Raw genomic sequence first — 19295 nt, 5'->3', positions numbered from 1 at the left:
TGAGGACTTCATAATCACCCGACATCACATTGCTTGAATGTTCAGTAATACTAGTACTAGTTGTAGCTAGTTCAGGCTTATCTGCTTCTTGGAAAATGTTTCTAGCCTCAAACAAGTTGGGAGAAAATGAACTGAGGTCGTAATTCATAACCTCTTGCATTGAAAGCTCACATATTTCACACTACTACAAACCGCTGAAATAAGAGGGTGGTGTCAATGGTCTGATCTGGAGCAATTGATACAGAAAACGAGTCCAAGGGTTTTGGCCTTGTCTTTGCGCTTGAATGATACTTAAAAGACTGGTTGGTCATGCATTTTGGCTATGATTAGCTATGATTTCCATACCAACGGACTCATACTCATGAACATTTACATCAGCATCAGCCACAATACCATTCACTATAGATAGGTCTGATGTATCTCTATTGATCCTTTATTCAGCTGAATCTTTATGCTGCTCACTTGCAGTGTTTAATAGAGGTAATTGAATTCCTGCATGGCATTGTTATAGTCAGATGTTATGGGTGTTGATATCGTCTAGTGATCGCCGCTCTTCGTTCATACCGCTTCCACGTGTTAAGCCTCCGGTACTCTTTAGTGATCTCATGAGTCATTAATGTCTGTTCGATTACTAGATCTGGACTGAGGCCTGCCCAACACTGACTACTGCGGCGAATGACATTGGAGAATTTCTGGAACACGTCTGGATGTTTGGTCTCAAGCTCACTCATCTCTTGAATGTAGAGATATGCATTCTGAAAATTTGACCCCATGTGACCTTGATTGACCCCTCCCCGGAATGTCCGGAAGTTTCAGGAGGTGAGCCCAAGCTAAATTTATTCAGAATCAATCAAAGATCCCAAAATGACTCTCAAACCTTTGTTCTATGATTTAGTCACCATGGTCACGGATTCTACAGGCTGCTCCTCTATTAATTTCACCTCATGAAAATATTCTTACCATTGAACTCGTAAACATTCAATATTTGTGTAATATTTCCCGTATTACCTGTATAGTCCTAACACGCGCGTGTCTGCGTAACATGACATGCGTGATATCCTATTAGCCTCGCTCGCATACTTCACACGCTTCTAGGCTGCACTGTTTTAAAAAAAGCAATGAAGAAACTGGCCTATTTTTCAGTAAGATTATCAAACTAAATTCCTTGAACAAAGTTACGAATAAGTCGGAAGAGGAAGATAATATAATTCATGTCAGGATAAACTCGTTACCCCTATTTTCCCGTATTTCGTGAACAAACAGGGGTTACTAATAATCTCTCTTTAATTCTCTTCTCATTCATACAGAATCTGGAATATATCTCGCCCTACCAGTGGCTTAATCGGCTTAACATTTGCCAATGCTATTTGTAACAGAATATCCTTGTATGGATTTTATCCATTTTACAAGGACGAGAACAACAAAACTCTCTCTAATCATTACTATGATACTGCAAAATTTAACTTTACATCGGATTCAGTTCACGCATATAATTACGAATATTCATTATTAAGCGAATTGAATAGAACTGGTGCAATTCGGTTGGTAACATCAGCGTGTAGGAGGTATGTAAACAAAAATGATGACTTATTTGAACAAAACCGCTAATAGAGGTTTATATCCACTTCACTCATGTGTGACTTCTAACAAAAGGCGCTGATTCCCGGAGTATTCCTCATTCAAACCAATTCAATGCACGACCTCGGAGTTACCTGCATGACTTTGGCGGGCTATTTTGAAACACTCATGGTTGCACATGCAGGTACTTCTTTTGAAAGTCCTAAACAAGGTATAGCAGTCGTTGATAGGATATGCAGCTTGTAGAACACGGATAACCTCTATATTAATGTACATCAGTCATAGTAGAGATGACTTTAAGGCCTCGTATCCATAGGCTGTTCCCTTGTGGCGTGTGCCCTTGTTCCGTGTTTACTTTTTCCCATGTGACCTGCCACACAGACAACGAACCGCAGCGGCCACTAAGCAAAACAAAGGTTCGTTGTCTGTGTGGCAGGTCACATGGGAAAAAGTAAACACGGAACAAGGGCACACGCCACAAGGGAACAGCCTATGGATACGAGGCCTTAGATGTCCACACAAATAGGATTGGCACACTCAGGTCCGTGTGGGGAAACTTATAACATATTTCGCTGGATTCCGAACGCAATATTGAGGCCAGCTATCAGTCAGTTACGCCCACGGTCACAGATGAATAAGTCATGTGTAGTTACGCCCTATTCCAAATTCACCCCTTTCTTGAACTATACTGCGCCAAAAAAATATCTGAATTAACACTTAAAACAAGTCATTAAAACTAAATTACAAAGTAATAAAGTTGTCGATAGAAAAAGCATGTTGTTCTGCGTATATTGATACGTCATTTGGTTTGATACGACTTTATTTTATATGAAATTGAATAAAGAAGAGAGCTTTTCAAAAGTGGTAATATATTTGCAAAATGAAGTACACTCTGTTTCTTGCACTTTTTCCTCGAAGCACGCAGATATTGATCATATCGGAGTGAGCGTTCATCAGTCCTTATTAAACTTGTAACAATAGGTAGCAGAAATCGCCTTGAAGGAGGAAATATCTAAATTTGCCACTTCTCAAACTCGTCATTCAAATGAGTATAGCTTATTTAGTAGAATAAAATGGCATCGTGCGCAATAAGGTATCAAAGTATTAAAGCACAACAAAAGTCTCCATCTATCGACTACTTTATTTTGCAATTTAGTTGTTTGACTGTCTTTAAGATATGGCTCTTGTTTTAAGTGTTCGGATACTTTTTAGTACAGTCAACGTTGACAAACAAACTGCGACAGTACTAGTATCAAACTTTACACAAACAAACTGCGACAGTACCATTATATCAAACGTTGCACAAACAAACTGCGAGAGTACCAGTATATCAAACGTTGCACAAACAAACTGCGAGAGTACCAGTATATCAAATGTTGCACAAACAAACTGCGAGAGTACCAGTATATCAAATGTTGCACAAACTGCGACAGTACCATTATATCAAACGTTGCACAAACAAACTGCGAGAGTACCAGTATATCAAACGTTGCACAAACAAACTGCGAGAGTACCAGTATATCAAATGTTGCACAAACTGCGACAGTACCATTATATCAAACGTTGCACAAACAAACTGCGAGAGTACCAGTGTATCAAACGTTGCACAAACAAACTGCGAGAGTACCAGTATATCAAATGTTGCACAAACTGCGAGAGTACTAGTATCAAACTTTACACAAACAAACTGCGACAGTACTAGTATATCAAACATTGCACAAACAAACTGCGAGAGTACTAGTATAAGTATATCAGACTTTGCATGTGTTTTGTGATGCAGTAGTACACTCCTGTAATATACTGCGCCAATAAAATATCCTTACACTTGGATAAATTATCACAATTTCCTAACTGAACAATATTGGGTTAAATTTGTTTTTTTACTAGATGCACTATCTAATCCTGCACATTATGGCACCACATTATGACTTCAAGAAGCAAAGTTACAAGCATTTGATTAGACGAAGGTCCAGTTTTAAAAGTGACAAACTGGCCTATTCAAAACTCCACAGATTAGACATCTGGTTTGAGAGTGGTGAATGGCTAATTTATGCGGTTGGCTTTAATTTAAAAGAAAAGGAACAAAAGAAAACTGAAACAAAACAACTGATAAATAAAATGAAAGTTATGAAAAGTACAGAGAAGTAAAAACTGAAATAAAAACTGCTTTAAATAACGCTTCATTAAAAAACTGTGTAGTCTCTTTGCTGCGCTTGTTGGAATCTTTTTGCGCCTTGTATAGGCCAGTTTGTCACTTTTAAAACTGGACCTTTGTCTATTTAATTGCTTGTATCTTTACTTCTTGAGGTCACATTGGATTCAATGTGGTGTCATAATGTGCAAGATTAGATAGTGCGTCTATTTAAAAAAAAAATTACCCCCATTATTGTTCAGTTTTGAAATTGTGATTATTTTTCCAAGTGTAAGGATACTTTATTGGCGCAGTATATGAACACAAGATGGTGATTGAACCAACCATGAAATCAATTCACGGTATTCATGTACAAGATACTTCTTACCTACAAATCTCTTCATGGACTCGCACCGCTATATTTACAAGAATTGATGCTGTATTTTGTGCATTTACCAACCAGGTCAATTTCCCATCAATGGGAGCAAAATTATGTTGATGTTTTGCTGAGAGTGCAAATGCTACATGTAGTAACCTTTCATCTCCTGGGTTTATTTCACTACGCTTTTATGTGCCAGTCACAATCGCGTTTTCTTCATGCTTTGTATAATTGTTGTGTTTATTTTATGCTTTATATGGTGCATTTAACACCCAGCCGAACTTGCCATTTAACACAAGATACTGTTGATCATCGATGTGAGTGCATGTGCTGGCCACCTCTCCTCTTATGGGTTATTAGGGTTTTTGCTTTTATACGAGTAAAGAATATGTGCCGGTCACATAACCAAGTGTTTTATGATATTTGCATTTGTATTTTAATTTGTATTATTTTTACATTGAAATATATATGCTTGCTTCACGTACTGTGTTGCTTATGGTTTATTGCTTTCTACAAGTATTTTATCATTTTGTAGATATACTTAAATTATATGTGTCTGCATCAAGTTGTTGCCTGTGTAACTTTAAAGGAAAAAAATAGCCGGCTCTCAACACGTGATATGCAAAATTTCCGCGCCGAAATTGCCTGTGGCAATGACGTCATGGTTATTTGTGCTCAATTGCCGACAGCCTTCATTGTGTTACTGGGACGTCATTGCCACAGACAATTTCAGTGACCGGGAAATTTGAATATCGCGTGGTGGGAGACGGCTATTTTTATTTGTTTTTAAGGTCAGTATAAGTTTGTTTTAAATAAAACCACGCGATTCGTGATAATTGTTTTTCTAACAAATAAGGCATAATATTGTGATTGCCGGAGACCTCCATATTTGCTAGTTTTAAGCATTTGATTTGCATGTTTTCTTTTTAAAGCATCTAGAGAGTTTGTGCAGGGGGCGCTTTATCAAACCTTTGTTTATCATTATTATATAATTATTATTATTCATTCGTTATGAGTTTAGCAGAATCGATATTCGGCATTTTGTCAACTCAACGATATACATTCAATGTTCTAATCCAAATCCATTAACTTTATCCAGAACGCAGCAGCATCAGAAAGCGTAAACTATTCAACAATCTGTTACTGGTTTACAAATTATTGAATGGGTATGTTCCGGTATAAATCGATGAAGCTGAGCTGTTAATATGCCTTTATGTACTTTGCGCGATCTCTTGGACTACAATATTGCATGGCAGACATTTAGTATTTAGTATTTATTTTATAATAACATTTATTTAGTATTGGGACCCGCCATGAGTACGGGTACGGGTCCCAAGCCATGAGTACGGGTACGGGTCCCAGACCTTGGGGTACGGGTACGGGTCCCAGACCTTGGGGTACGGGTACGGGTCCCAGACCATGGTTACGGGTACGGGTCCCTAGCCATGCCGGGTACGGGTACGGGTCTGAACCCAAAATATGAGTACCCGGGCATGAGTACGGATATGGGTACGGAAATTGGGACTCGAGTACGGGCACGGGTCCCACTCCGTCCCAGTATGGGTACGGGTACGGGCCATGGGTACGGGTACGGGAATAGGGACTCAAATACTGGGTTCCATTATGGGTTTACTGTATTAAAAATTATTCCTTTATTTAAATGGCCCGGCCTGATGCAACAAATCCACCCTTTTTAGGCAGCCATTGTAAAAAACATGACCACGTTATGCATTTTCGGCCGCCATGTTCAGATGTTGGAATTTGGAGAACATTCTATTAAAAAGTCCACAAAATAAAATTAGTGAACACAAAACATGTTCTACAGACATCACTGTGGTACCAATTTTGAAATTTTAAACATTTTCTGAAAGCAGAAAAATAGCGAAGACATTTTTGCCAGTTCGTATGAAGAACAATGACGAGTGTGTGCACTAACACTGAGTGAATTAATTGCTGCACCATTGGACCTACAGTCATATTCAACAAAGCTACCAAAACATCTCAAGATGTACTCACTAATAAACTCGTCCTCCAGATAGGCAGCCTCTTCGAACCAAGAATGGAGAAGATCGTGCATCGTACTACAACCACTTTGCATCGTCACCCGCCGCTGCTGCTTCAGCCATTCTTCTTCTTCTTGAATTTCACATACTGCAGTTACTGTCCGTTTTCCTATACACAATACACAGTGCTCTTCCTATTGACGCGTGACCTCTACAAATAGCGTACGTTAGAAGTATGGGGATTTGCCTAGTTAACGTCGCTGTGTGAAAAATAACCGGCCGATATTAAAAGTACTCTTCTAAAATTCTAGAAAATATAGTTTTGTAACATGTCCTAAATTTTTAGCTAATTTAGATGTTTGGAAATATGCGTACTTTGGTGTTTTAGTGCATGTTATAGGTAATAGTACATTGCCTAGTTAACGTCGCTGTGTGAAAAATAACCGGCCAATATTAAAAGTACTCTTCTAAAATTCTAGAAAATAGACCCTGAGTTTTGTAACATGTCCTAAATTTTTAGCTAATTTAGATGTTTGGAAATATTCGTACTTTGGTGTTTTAGGAAGGATATGTAAACGACAGATAACACCAAAAAATATGAAGAAATTATTTCCAAACCGTGTTTTAAAAAAAAAGTCAACAATCATTATGTTGCTCATTTTCAAGAATGCTGGTTAACAAAAAGCAGGCCATTGTCGCATTTCGTGAACAAAGGTCCACATACCATTGTTTCCTCGCGTTTCCTTTATAATCGGTTACCCAACTGAAGCTATAAATACCAGCTCATTGCGATACCGCACATATAAAACAGACACATGTGCACAACCAGAGAAGATCTGATTTAATCAGTTGAGCTGTTTTCAATGAGTGTTATCTTGGTTTAATAGCTTTTAATGGGGTTTAAGTCCTGCAAAGGTCGCGGCGAATTCTACTGTAGACATGACTGCATCATGAACTGCTGAACGTGTCTGCCATCAGACCTCTCAGCTACAGCTGCAAATGAACGTCAAGTAGACCGTAATCACGTGCTAATTTTTCCCCACTGTTGACGAAATACAACCCAACATGTTGCGAAATTGACAGCTCGGGATTTAAATGAACCAACTTTGTTGCTTTGTCCGCAAGCACATGTTACGTTTTACATAGCAGTTGGCAAAAAATCGCCCAACATTGCAATATATTTCCCAGCTCCGGATTAAATACGTTGGGCAATGATCGATGTCATAAATTGTGTATTTGTTGAATGTTACTTTATCGCCCAACATAAAATCGCCCATTTTTCTTAAAATCGCCCAACGTTGCTGGATTTGTTTCTGTATCACCCAACATTTCATTAAATTCATGCAATTCCCAACGTTGGGCAATGATCGATGTCATAAATTGTGTATTTCTTGAATGTTATTTTACCAACACGTTATCGCCCAAAATAAAATCGCCCATTTTTCTTAAAATCGCCCAACGTTGCTGGATTTGTTTCTGTATCACCCAACATTTCATTAAATTCATGCAATTCCCAACGTTGGGCAATGATCGATGTCATAAATTGTGTATTTCTTGAATGTTGTTTTACCAACACGTTATCGCCCAAAATAAAATCGCCCATTTTTCTTAAAATCGCCCAACTTTGCTGTATTTGTTTCTATATCACCCAACATTTTATTAAATTCATGCAATTCCAAACGTTGGGCAATGATCAATGTCATAAATTTTGTATTTCTTGAATGTTATTATACCTAAATGTTATCGCCCAACATTAAATCGCCCATTTTTCTTAAAATCGCCCAACGTTGCTGGATTTGTTTCTGTATCACCCAGCATTTCATTAAATTCATGCAATTCCCAACGTTGGGCAATGATTGATGTCATAAATTGTGTATTTGTTGAATGTTATTCTACCAACGCGTTATAGTAGCCCAACATAAAATCGCCCATTTTTCTTACAATCGCCCAACGTTGCTGTATTTGTTTCTATATCACCCAACATTTCATTAAATTCATGCAATTCCCAACGTTGGGCAATGATCGATGTCATAAATTGTGTATTTCTTGAATGTTATTTTACCAACACGTTATCGCCCAACATAAAATCGCCAACGTTGGGCAATGATCGATGTCATAAATTGTGTATTTCTTGAATGTTATTTTACCAACACGTTATCGCCCAACATAAAATAGCCCATTTTTCTTAAAATCGCCCAACGTTGCTGTATTTGTTTCTATATCACCCAACATTTCATTAAATTCATGCAATTCCCAACGTTGGGCAATGATCGATGTCATAAATTGTGTATTTCCTGAATGTTATTTTACCAACACGTTATCGCCCAACATAAAATCGCCCATTTTTCTTTAAATCGCCCAACGTTACTGTATTTGTTTCTATATCACCCGACATTTCATTAAATTCATGCAATTCCAAACGTTGGGCAATGATCGATGTCATAAATTGTGTATTTTGTTGAATATTATTGTACCAACACGTTAGCAGTCAAGTTAGCTCAATCTATAAGGCGTTCGACTATGGTGCGAGAGGTTGCGAGTTCGAACCCTGTTGGTCCCTAGTATGCTCTCGTGGAAAAATTGAGTTAGCTTGAAATTCCCTTGGACAAGGAACTCACTGCTAATTTGTCTCGTTGTAACCCGTACGAAACTCGGAGAGCTGATCCTGGTTGCGATGGTTATTTGTGGAATGTCTAGGGTGTGCGCTCTTGAAGCAGCAAAGTCCCTGATTTGTTGTTTAAAGGGGGTAACCCTATTGGTTTTGGATATGGATTGTCTTTAAAATTACATAATAATATCAAATATCGCCTCCTTTATGCTGCTTTGTGAAAAAACGAGAGCATTTTCAGCGTAAATGTGAATAAATAGCCAAATTTGCAATCCAATACCTTGGTATACGTGAATTGCATTCTGGGCAGGCAATGACGAATGCTGACATGCTGTACAATGCCCGGCCCGTATTGAACGGAAAATGTTTTTTTTTCGTACCGTTTCACTAAAACAGGAAACAAAATATATTTCCCCTTGCAATATGTACATTTCAAATGAATATAAAAAAGTTTGGGTAAAATGGAGAGGAAAAAAACCCTTCCGAGACCGGGTTTTGAACCGGGTACCTCTCGGGTAAAAAACAAACGCGCTAGTCAATTGAGCTATTTAGCACACCACGCTTACCGTTGCCGTTTTCATAATTATATACGGCGCACCGTCTTGCGGTGACTGATATTTCGTTCATAACTCCCTCCCAGAATTCCAAAGTATTTACCATTGTTTACACACTGGTATACCTGTAAAAACCGCTGTGATTCATGATTTCTCCGGAAATACATCGACTTGGAGCGTCAAATTTCAGGATAGTAATGAAAAAAATAGCATCTATTATGTGATACCAAAACCTCATCAACAATGAAAAAAATCGGGGGATGATGCTGTCGATCGGGTTACGGACCTTTAATGGTTTATGGAATAATGTGGGCCGTAGAAGTCAGCGACAACCTGTAAAGTGTGCTGAGGCTTGTGAATCAACGTCTAGGCGTTGTGCCTGTGCGTAGCGCACTATAAATCACTGCGCTTTTTTTTTATCGCCCAACGTAAAATCGCCCATTTTTTTTGGCAGTGTAAGTGTATAACTTTTGCAGGGTGGCCAACATTTTACGAGCTTTGCTGTGTTTGGCCTCCCACCACATGACTTTGTTTTTCATATATTTATTTATATTGTTGCTTTAGTGGTTAATAAAAATAAATAAATAAATAAATAAATAAATAAATAAATAAATAAATAGGGAACCCTGGTATAAACAAAGCTATTGTTATTGGTGTAAACATTAATTATACATTGCTGTAAATACACTCTTTGACGTCATTTATACCACAACAAATGAATAAAACTACATTTCGCACCAAAACAATAAGAGAAATGTATTATGTCATAATCATATACAACATACATTTAAGTTGTTATGTGTGCCATTTTTATTTTACATTTTTATTTGCTAAGAAGTACTGTCATTTACTGAACTCGTTTTGTGGAATTAGTCAAGTACAAAAAGAGATGTAATATTGTTGGTCTTAGTAAATCGAGCTTACAGGTTGCATATTTTGGGATGCAAAAATCATGCAAGTGAATAAAAACTACGTCTGTGTATGGACACCACAGACTGCGCAATACTATGTAATTTCAACATACATTTCGCATGTGATATAGCATTCAAGTAAATATTTATCTCAAAACACCAATTGGATCGCAAACTTGATCCAAAATAGTGGAGCCTAGCACATCCACATATCTCGGCACTTATCCATCCACCAGATTATCCATTAGCTTAATAGCACGCAGGATCACTCAAAGTCGGAAATTTTAGACATTCCCTCGTTTCAAATCTTTAGTTTTGGTTTCTCTTTTGTTCAGAAACCAAAAAATCAAGGGATTTAAAAGTAGAGCTTATCTGGTCTGCAATCATAACACTATTATGCTGGGAGGACACAGTATAGGGTATATAACCAGAAGTATACAATAGCCTATTGTGCTAACATAATTATTATCATGATTGATATCGGAAATCTATCCCGCGGACGACAGTTGATGCTCTCTGTCGAAGGTAGGTGGCATATTACACTCACAAGTTCAATATGAATGGCCAAGTGGTCCAAAAAACGCGTAAGATAAACGTGTAAGGTTACACGTGTAAGATTGCATCTTATACGCGTAAGATTGCATCTTATACGTCATACGTGTAAGAATGAAGCGGGATTTTTAAGTTGACGAATCACAGAGTAAGAAATCACAAACAGCCAATCATCTCACGCGATACAAACTTCAGCCTATGATATGTAAAGACGTTTTGTGTAAGATTTGGATTTTAGTGATGGACAATACGTGATATTATTGGCGGCGTACCGAGGATAAGGAGAGCTCGTCGCCAAAATCGTAAAGGGCATTTTCTTAATTTGTATGAGTGCTACAATGTCCTGTATTTTATGACGAATCTCTGTCAGGAATTGTTCCGACTGTTGTTCCGTCATGGTCACATCCTGATTTATCTCACTTTTTGCCTACTTTTTCATTTATCTGGAGTCAATTATACTCATATCAATTAAATTTCAAGAGGTGATGGTAAAATAATTACGTTTGCGTAAACTACCGCGGTGCAGATCGATCGAGGCTGAGATTATTCGACACTCGTCATACCAGTCAAATCGGAATACCATCCCTAATAAGCAATTCTTACGCGTATAAGAAATGCTATGGTGAGATTTCATTGGTCGAAGATGAATACGCGTAAGATGATAGGTTGTTTGGGGTTTAAATATGTGTTCTTTATATATGATTCGTCAATTTAAGCATCCCGCTAGATTCTAAGACGTATAAGATGCGATCTTACACGCATAAGATGCAATCTTACACGTGTAAGGTTACACGTATAATCTTACACGTTTTTTGGTCCACTTGGCCATTCATAGTATGAGTTCTAGGCCTAGAAATCATATACATGCGCGTATATTGAAGGATGGGCGGGGTGGGGGATTTGTTTGTTTGTATGAAACATAAACGATGCATGGAGATGATTTGATTATGAATTAGTTTATTATCCCCAGGAAGCACAACCCATACCTCTTTAAGAGGGGCTCCCTCCTATATAACCACCTCTTCCCTAAATTACCCCTTTCCCCTCCCCTCCCCTACATTCGATATCTTCATCTCGAGCTCTCCTCCCCTTCTCTTTCACTTCCAATGCTTTCTCTCATCTGTTTCTCTCTCTCTCCCGGCCCATATCCCCCTTGCCCTCCAACCCCCCCCCCACACACACACACCCCCACACAATCTCTTCTCCCCTCTATCTTCTACTTTTTGCAGTAAAAATTGCTTCAGTAAAAGTCATTAGGTTATTCGAGGTCATAATTATAATGGCCTTCCATCGATTCTGGTACATGGGATTAAGGACATGAATCGATTTTGTTTATAGCACATATACAATTACAATAGTGGCCCTTTTGTAATGTCGAATGCAAATATTTCGATGGTCTATATTTTTCACAGGTGAATTAGCCTAGGCTTATTCGGTTTTGTAAACCACGTCTTTCAATGTAGATTACCATGCTCGATTTCTCTCCTCGTGAATATTGCACTGCGAAATTTAAACATTTCTTTTGTATACTTAGAGTAGGTAACTTCAAATCAAATAATTTTACGATTCACACCACTTATAAGAAACTGAAACCAAAACCGAAACTGACTGACACAAATGTTCGGTTTTAAACAAAAGAGTAGAAACAATGAGTTCGATATCTTATGATTCAAGTGGTTAGGCAGGACAATAGGAAACCACGTGACCAAAACCAAAACTAAAACTTAACATTTGAAATGAGGCATTGATTTGTATTGTATCTTTAAAAGTAATGATGATAAGTACATAAAAGTATTGATTTTCTGAAAGGAACTAATGCAAGGAATCCAATTAGTACAGCAGATTTATGAAAAAATGAGCACTTTTTGAGAAAAGCGCCAAAATTCGGTCCGCCATAACAACTTAACCTAAATATCAAAATTGACAAAAATTGCATATTTATGTTCTAAAGACATAAATCTGAAAAGTGTTTCCTCAAATTTTTGAACTTTTTCTTCGTTTTGAAATTATACCTTGAAATATCCAAAATGTTGGTTAAAATTGAAAAAAAAAAGTCAAATGTTGATTCTTTTTGACCCATATTTTTAAAACAATGCAAAAATTTTAAAAAAATTTTTAAAAAAAACTTTCTAGATTAGAACACAAATATGCAATTTTCGTCAATTTTGATATTTAAGATAAATTGTTATGGCGGACCGAAAAAAATGGCATGGAAAATCAATGTTGGCGCTTTTCTCAAAAACTGCTCATTTTTGTAGAAATCTGCCGTGAGTACGGGTACGGGACCGGAGCCATGAGTACAGGTACGGAAATTGGGACTTGAGTACGGGTATTACAAGTCTGTTGCAAGATTCTGGTAGGACTTCTTTTACAGACCCTTCTCGGTGGCTGTATCGCCGTACAAATATCACCAACCTGCACATGCGGTCCGTGGATAGCCACAACCCCTCCCCCACCGGTGACAGGTTTCCAAAAAATATCCCAGAGTCCTGTGAATTCACAGACCTGCGAATACTTGGGTATGAACATACTTTTTCACTTATTTCAATCAACAATGTTTTTGTTTGTTTTTTTAAATGAAAAGTAGAGTATGAGTGAACAACATTCTTGCATATAAACATGAATGCTACAATCAAGTTACAATCAATCAAATACACTAAAAAAAAGAAGGTTTTATTTCAAACTCTAATGGTGACCCGCAGGTCAAATTGCTAGAATTGTACATTAAACACACCTAAACAGACACAGTGCAATTTGCAGGCAGCAGCAAAATCAGCGCCGATATCATCGTTGAAACAAACAATTATACAAACATCCAATCTAACCCTACCCCATCCCCCCAGTAGGCAATGAGGATAAAGTGCCTTGCCGGTATGCCCAAGGACACAACACGTTGGTACAAGCGGGGCTCGAACTTGCAACCTATGGATTATGAGTCGGGCGCCTTATCCACTCGGCCACACGTGCTCCACTGATTTTAATCTTCGTCTTCAAGTTTTGTTGCACAAGGTGGTAGACCTTGGATTGGGTGTTAAAAATGGCAATTTCTGAAATTCTGAGGTTTTCGTATGAAATTTTCCAAACATTCAGCTTTCTTTTACTTTTTATTTGATCAAAATTGAACATTCCGTTCAAATTTTACAAATAAAAAACTGCCAACCGAAAATAATCTATAACGAGTGTTGTCCCATATTAAAACATGCAATTTGATTGTTTTCAAGCAGTGATATTTTAGAAATCATTGAATACAAATGAATTACAGATGATACAGATCCAAAATGCACCAGTTAAATCAAACATATTGTTGCATTAAATATCAGAATATTACAACAGTAAAGATAATTAAATTCTAATCATCAAAATTATGCTAATTAGCTAATTAATATTCATTATAGATTTGGTAAACTTTAAAGTCAATTTTCTCGTATTTCATATTTTCACCAATTTTGGAATTTCCCAAATAAATGTGGAAGCAAAACTACACCCACCTACTGGCCTGAAATTTTGAATGAATATGCCTTAATCCCTGATCTGTGCATTGAGCCTACTTTTGAAAATGTTCAACTGCATACTTCAATGTGAAATGTCTGCCATACGAAAGTTGCCATTTCACATGACATGATTCTTGGCCACAGGTGATTGCATTACCCCCGTTAAGTCTGTACAAATAGGCTCCATATCAATTTGTAAGCATGTTTAGCAAAGTCATAGTTCATTGAATTTACAACCGTATAACAAAACAGGCAAAAAAACTTTTTGCACCCTGCTTCATGCTTTTTCGTATTTTACAATTATTATGCGCGCGAAGCCCGCGAAAAAAAAATTAAATTTCAGACTATTTTAACCAAAAATGAACATACAAAATGCTAAAAGGATAGTGCGCACGAAGCGTGCAAAATTTTACCATATTTTGGTCCAAAACATGGTTTTTTTTTATTCGTAGGGGAAGTTTGGAGGCCCCAAAGCCCAGACCCATCTGACCCAATGGTAAATCCGGCCCTGTAATCACCCTGCATGTAGGCCACCCTGTATATTTGGTGTATTAATCATTTTTATACAATCGTTACAAAATCGCCTTTCAGAATATGTGTACCCAGCAAACACAAAACGTTTTCGACATCATTCGCAAAAGGTTATAAAAGGTTGTCAGAAAACGTTTAAATGTCGGGTTATATAAAGGGTATATTAAGAGTATAAAACGTTTTCATAACCTTAAAAAACATTTTTGATAATCTACTGCTCAGCAAACAAAAATGTTTTACAGAAAACGTTTAAATGTCGGGTTATATAAAGGGTATAAAAACGTTTTAATAACATTCCAAAAACATTCTTGAAAACTTGATAGAAAACATTCTAAACAGAATGTTATTTTGGGGTTGAAAAAATATTTTGCGAAAAATGTTTGCCCAAAATATTTTCAATAACGTTTTAAAAACGTTTTCATGACCTTTATATAACCCGACATTTAAATGTTATTAAAAGGTTTTGAAAAAAAATATTTTAAGAACATTTCTGTGTTTGCTGGGTTCAAATATTTTAACATAATGTTATTTAAGTGTTGACACATCATTTGGCAAAAATGTTTGCAAAAATAGTTTACAATAACGTTTTTTGGAAAACATTTAAAAATATTGTTGTAGTGTGTTTTCATACAAAACGTTTTAAAACGTTATCATGACCTTTATATAACCCGACATTTTAATGTTATTAAAACGTTTTTACCTAAACCAAAAGCCAAAATATAACTTATTTAAAACGTTTTTAAAACGTTTTTGTGTTTGCTGGGTATACATTTATCAGATGTAAATATTTTGAGATAGATTGGTTAGATTTTAAAAGGAGCCAAATTCCCTGAATAGGCCTACGCACGTATTTAAACACAATTCGACCCCAGGTTAAACAAGAAGAGTCTTTAAAAAGGACAAAGTTCCGCTAATGGCCTACTGGTAACGAAAATAAATAAATCTACTCTTTCTTGACTCATGACAGTGAATTTCAATCATTTTGTAATCTGATATGTATAACTCCAGTCCATCCAGTACTATACAAGAACACTTTGACGCAAAGCATCATTTGGAGGGCGCTAACTAACTATAAGGCGCCAATAAAGTATCCTTACACTTGGAAAAATAATCACAATTTCAAAACTGAACAGTATTGGGGTAAATTTGTTTTTTTAATAGATGCAATATCTAATTTTGCACATTATGACACCACATTGAATCCAATGTGACCCCAAGAAGTAAAGTTACAAGCAATTGAATAGACGAAGGTCCAGTTTTAAAAGTGACAAACTGGCCTATACAAGGCGCAAAAAGATTCCAACAAGCGCAGCAAAGAGACAACACAGTTTCTTCAATGAAGCGTTTTTTAAACAGTTTTTATTTCAGTTTTTAATTCTCTGTACTTTTCATAACTTTCATTTTATTTGTCTGTTCATTTCTTTCATTTTTCTTTTGTTCCTTTTGTTTTAAATCAAAGCCAAACGCATAAATTAGCAATTCACCACTCTCAAACCAGATGTCTAGTCTGTGGAGTTTTGAATAGGCCAGTGTGTCACTTTTAAAACTGGACCTTCGTCTAATTAAATGCTTGTAATTTTGCTTTTTGAAGTCACATTGGATTTAATGTGGTATTATAATGTGCAGGATTAGATAGTGCATCTATTAAAAAAACAAATTTACCCCTATATTGTTCAGTTTGGAAAATGTGATTATTTTTCTAAGTGTAAGGATACTTTATTGGCGCAGTATATATATATTATATATTAATGCAGGCAGTAGTGATTAAACCAGACAGTATTTTTAACTCACATGAAAAACTTTGTTTCATTTGCTGCTAGCCGGGGTGTGTGCATGGTGTGTGCAGCATAAGATGTGAAGAGTCACTGCATGATTGTGTGTCCGCGAAATGAAACTATTGGAACCAGTGGCTCAGTTTTCTAAGTAGTTTAAAAATTGCTGGTTTCTTTGTAATGTTGTTGAAAAAATGCATAAATGTATCGAAAAAAACCACTAAATAAGCATGAAATGAATCATTTGTGTTTGTTTGAAACGATTAACATTGATATAATTTAGCTGAATTAGTCGAACTACTTCCATGGGGTGTAGAAACACATAATAAAGCAGTTGTTAAATGGCTTGTCATGGGACCGGTGCACTCGCGTAATAATTGTATTTGATCATTTCAATCTTTATCGCAATCATTAAAAAAACATACAAACTTTAAGCACAATGATTGAGAAGAAAACACATAAACCAGACTAGAGAATGGAGAAGACAAAATGCCATCCCCATATCTCCGCAGGTGCATAAATACCAATACATACAAAACATTCAACACTGTACAAGAAAATAGACCTTCAGTAAAATTCATTTTTTCAAGGAAAAAAAGACATTTTAAAAGGGGGATCCAGAAAGTCAAAAAGCCAAAGCATTATTCGACAGACCAATCGTGGTCGTATTTTGAATAAAAACTAGTATGCTAATACTAGTATGCTAAAAAGGTCTAAAAACCTTTAAAGCAAGTGGTAAAATCCATCAGTTGCTATGGCAACGTACTAAGCCAGTTCGGACATTGACATTATGAACTTATGGCTGTGGAAGACTTGAAATCATGTGTGGAACTTTCCTTGGTGAGCTCCCACCAAAGGGCAGTGTACTTACTGTTCATTTAGGGCAAGTACGTGAAAGTAAGTACACATAAATCATTGCTAGTTTATAAATTGAGCCGAATCTCTGCAAGACAAAGTTACAAAATTTAAATGGTAAAAAAAGTTTGTTGGCTTTGGGTATGAAAGAATTGTATTTCTGTCATTACTTTGCTGTCACATCCCAAGATACAATAAAATTAATACAGATAAGAGTCAATGAACTGAGAACTCAGCCATTGTGATGTAAAACAGCAGGACCAATGAGATGCTTTGTTACATACTAAACAGAGGGTACTTGTCTCTGCTACATCTCCTGGCCTCCGTGCACTTGCATGACTATTAAACCAAGCAACTATTTGACAACCTAGTGTACAAGAGACAGCATATATATCTCTTTAATAACAGTATCTTTCTCACACATATAATTCACCTTTCAAGCAAGTTTTACAAACAGGATACGATGAGAACTGCATGGTACTGGGTGTTTTGATCAATCTTGGCATAGAGTTCCTGCGGAACAAAAAAACCATGACCTAGCTTAGTATTATTCATTTTGCGGGATGGCCTTGTATTTTCTATATTATTTCTGGTTCTGGTTGCAGCTTGGGTTGCAGCGCTGCTAAACACCCCTTGCAGGAGCCAAACTACCAGTGTTATTGACCTATAACATCAGACAAAAATGGCTAGGAGTAAAAAAAAAGTTTACGTTTATACTATTTTGTGTATCTGTGTCAGTGTTTTCGGAATATATCGGATTTTGAATGGTACTCGGCACATGCTGTCAACAACAACACACAAGTCCAACAAGTCGAACCTGCATAGAAAAAAACTAACACGGTAAGGTTTACATGTACGTGTTTGTTTCTTTTTTATGTGATAAAATAGTTTCTCAGTTTCTCAGTACGTTGATACGGAAGCGTCTATTATGGTGGCATAAAAGTGCCATCGAGAAGCTGAGATAATTTCTCAGAATGTCGACATTTTTTCAGATGAGAAGATAAGATGACGAGATAATAAGTCAACATTTTGTGACGGGAAGTCGAGATGACAATATCCTGTATCACGTCAGGTCGACCGCTATGATCTTGAATCTCATATCATCGTCGGCCGTATCACATACTGACGTATTCGACATTTTTAACATTTTTGAGAAAATTGGTATATTAGTTTGTTATGTTCTAATCTATTTTTTCACCGAAACCCATGCCTCAAAGTGGCTTAATTACCCAGTGGGCACAGGTTAGGATTTCGACGTTGTATCAACGTTGATACAACGTCGAAATCTAACCTAACCAGATTTCAACCCGATTTCAACCTAGAGATTGGTTGAAATCAGGTTGAAATTTCAACGTCGATACAACGTTGAAATTTCAACCTGATTTCAACCAACTTTCAATGCAAAAAATTAAGAAGGTTGAAATCAGGTTGAACTTCAACGTTGATACAACGTTGAAATTTCAACCTGATTTCAACCAATGTTTCAACGCACAACTTATTGGCCTTTTTAATACATAAGATATTATTAGGACGAAATAGGCCTATGCTTAGTATAACATGATTAAAGTAATTATATCCATGCCGCATGATCTCCCGATTTATACCGTACTTCCGTTTCTCTTCTTCAAAAGTGGCCCGCCGTGGCGTTCACTACCTCCAACAAGCATGTAATGACTTACGCGAAAACACCGGGTGGTACGGGGTATGCTATACGGCCCCGTCGCCGCTCAATTGGCGGGCTGATGTTGATATGGGAATTCCTACAACTTGGTGGAAGCTGGTGCGACAAACACTTGTTGGGGGAGGCAAAAAAGGGGGGGGGGGTGCTTAAAAGTTTTGACCCTTCTAGGGGGGTGGCCTTGAAAAAAATAAACTAACAATTTTCCTGTGAAAATTGAGTTTACATGATTTTCGTCTTTATGTCAAAAAG

General features: G+C 36.9%; 1 protein-coding gene across 2 annotated transcripts in view; it reads left to right on the top strand.

The window, feature by feature from the left end:
* Window positions 1-19295, top strand: part of LOC140164815 (alpha-2,8-sialyltransferase 8B-like) — a 119810-nt gene that overhangs the window by 14381 nt on the left and 86134 nt on the right. Inside the window, exon 4 of one of the 2 annotated variants that reach the window (XM_072188185.1) lies at window positions 1308-3631. The exons of the other annotated variant lie outside the window; for it this stretch is intronic. Coding sequence (XP_072044286.1) covers window positions 1308-1608 — 301 coding nt within the window. The 3' untranslated portion in view covers window positions 1609-3631. Of the gene's footprint in view, window positions 1-1307; window positions 3632-19295 lie in introns of those variants that run through there. 2 annotated transcript variants of the gene reach the window in all.

This window comes from Amphiura filiformis, chromosome 11 (assembly GCF_039555335.1).
Source record: "Amphiura filiformis chromosome 11, Afil_fr2py, whole genome shotgun sequence".
NCBI lineage: Eukaryota > Metazoa > Echinodermata > Ophiuroidea > Amphilepidida > Amphiuridae > Amphiura > Amphiura filiformis.
This window is presented reverse-complemented; position numbering and strand designations above follow the sequence as displayed.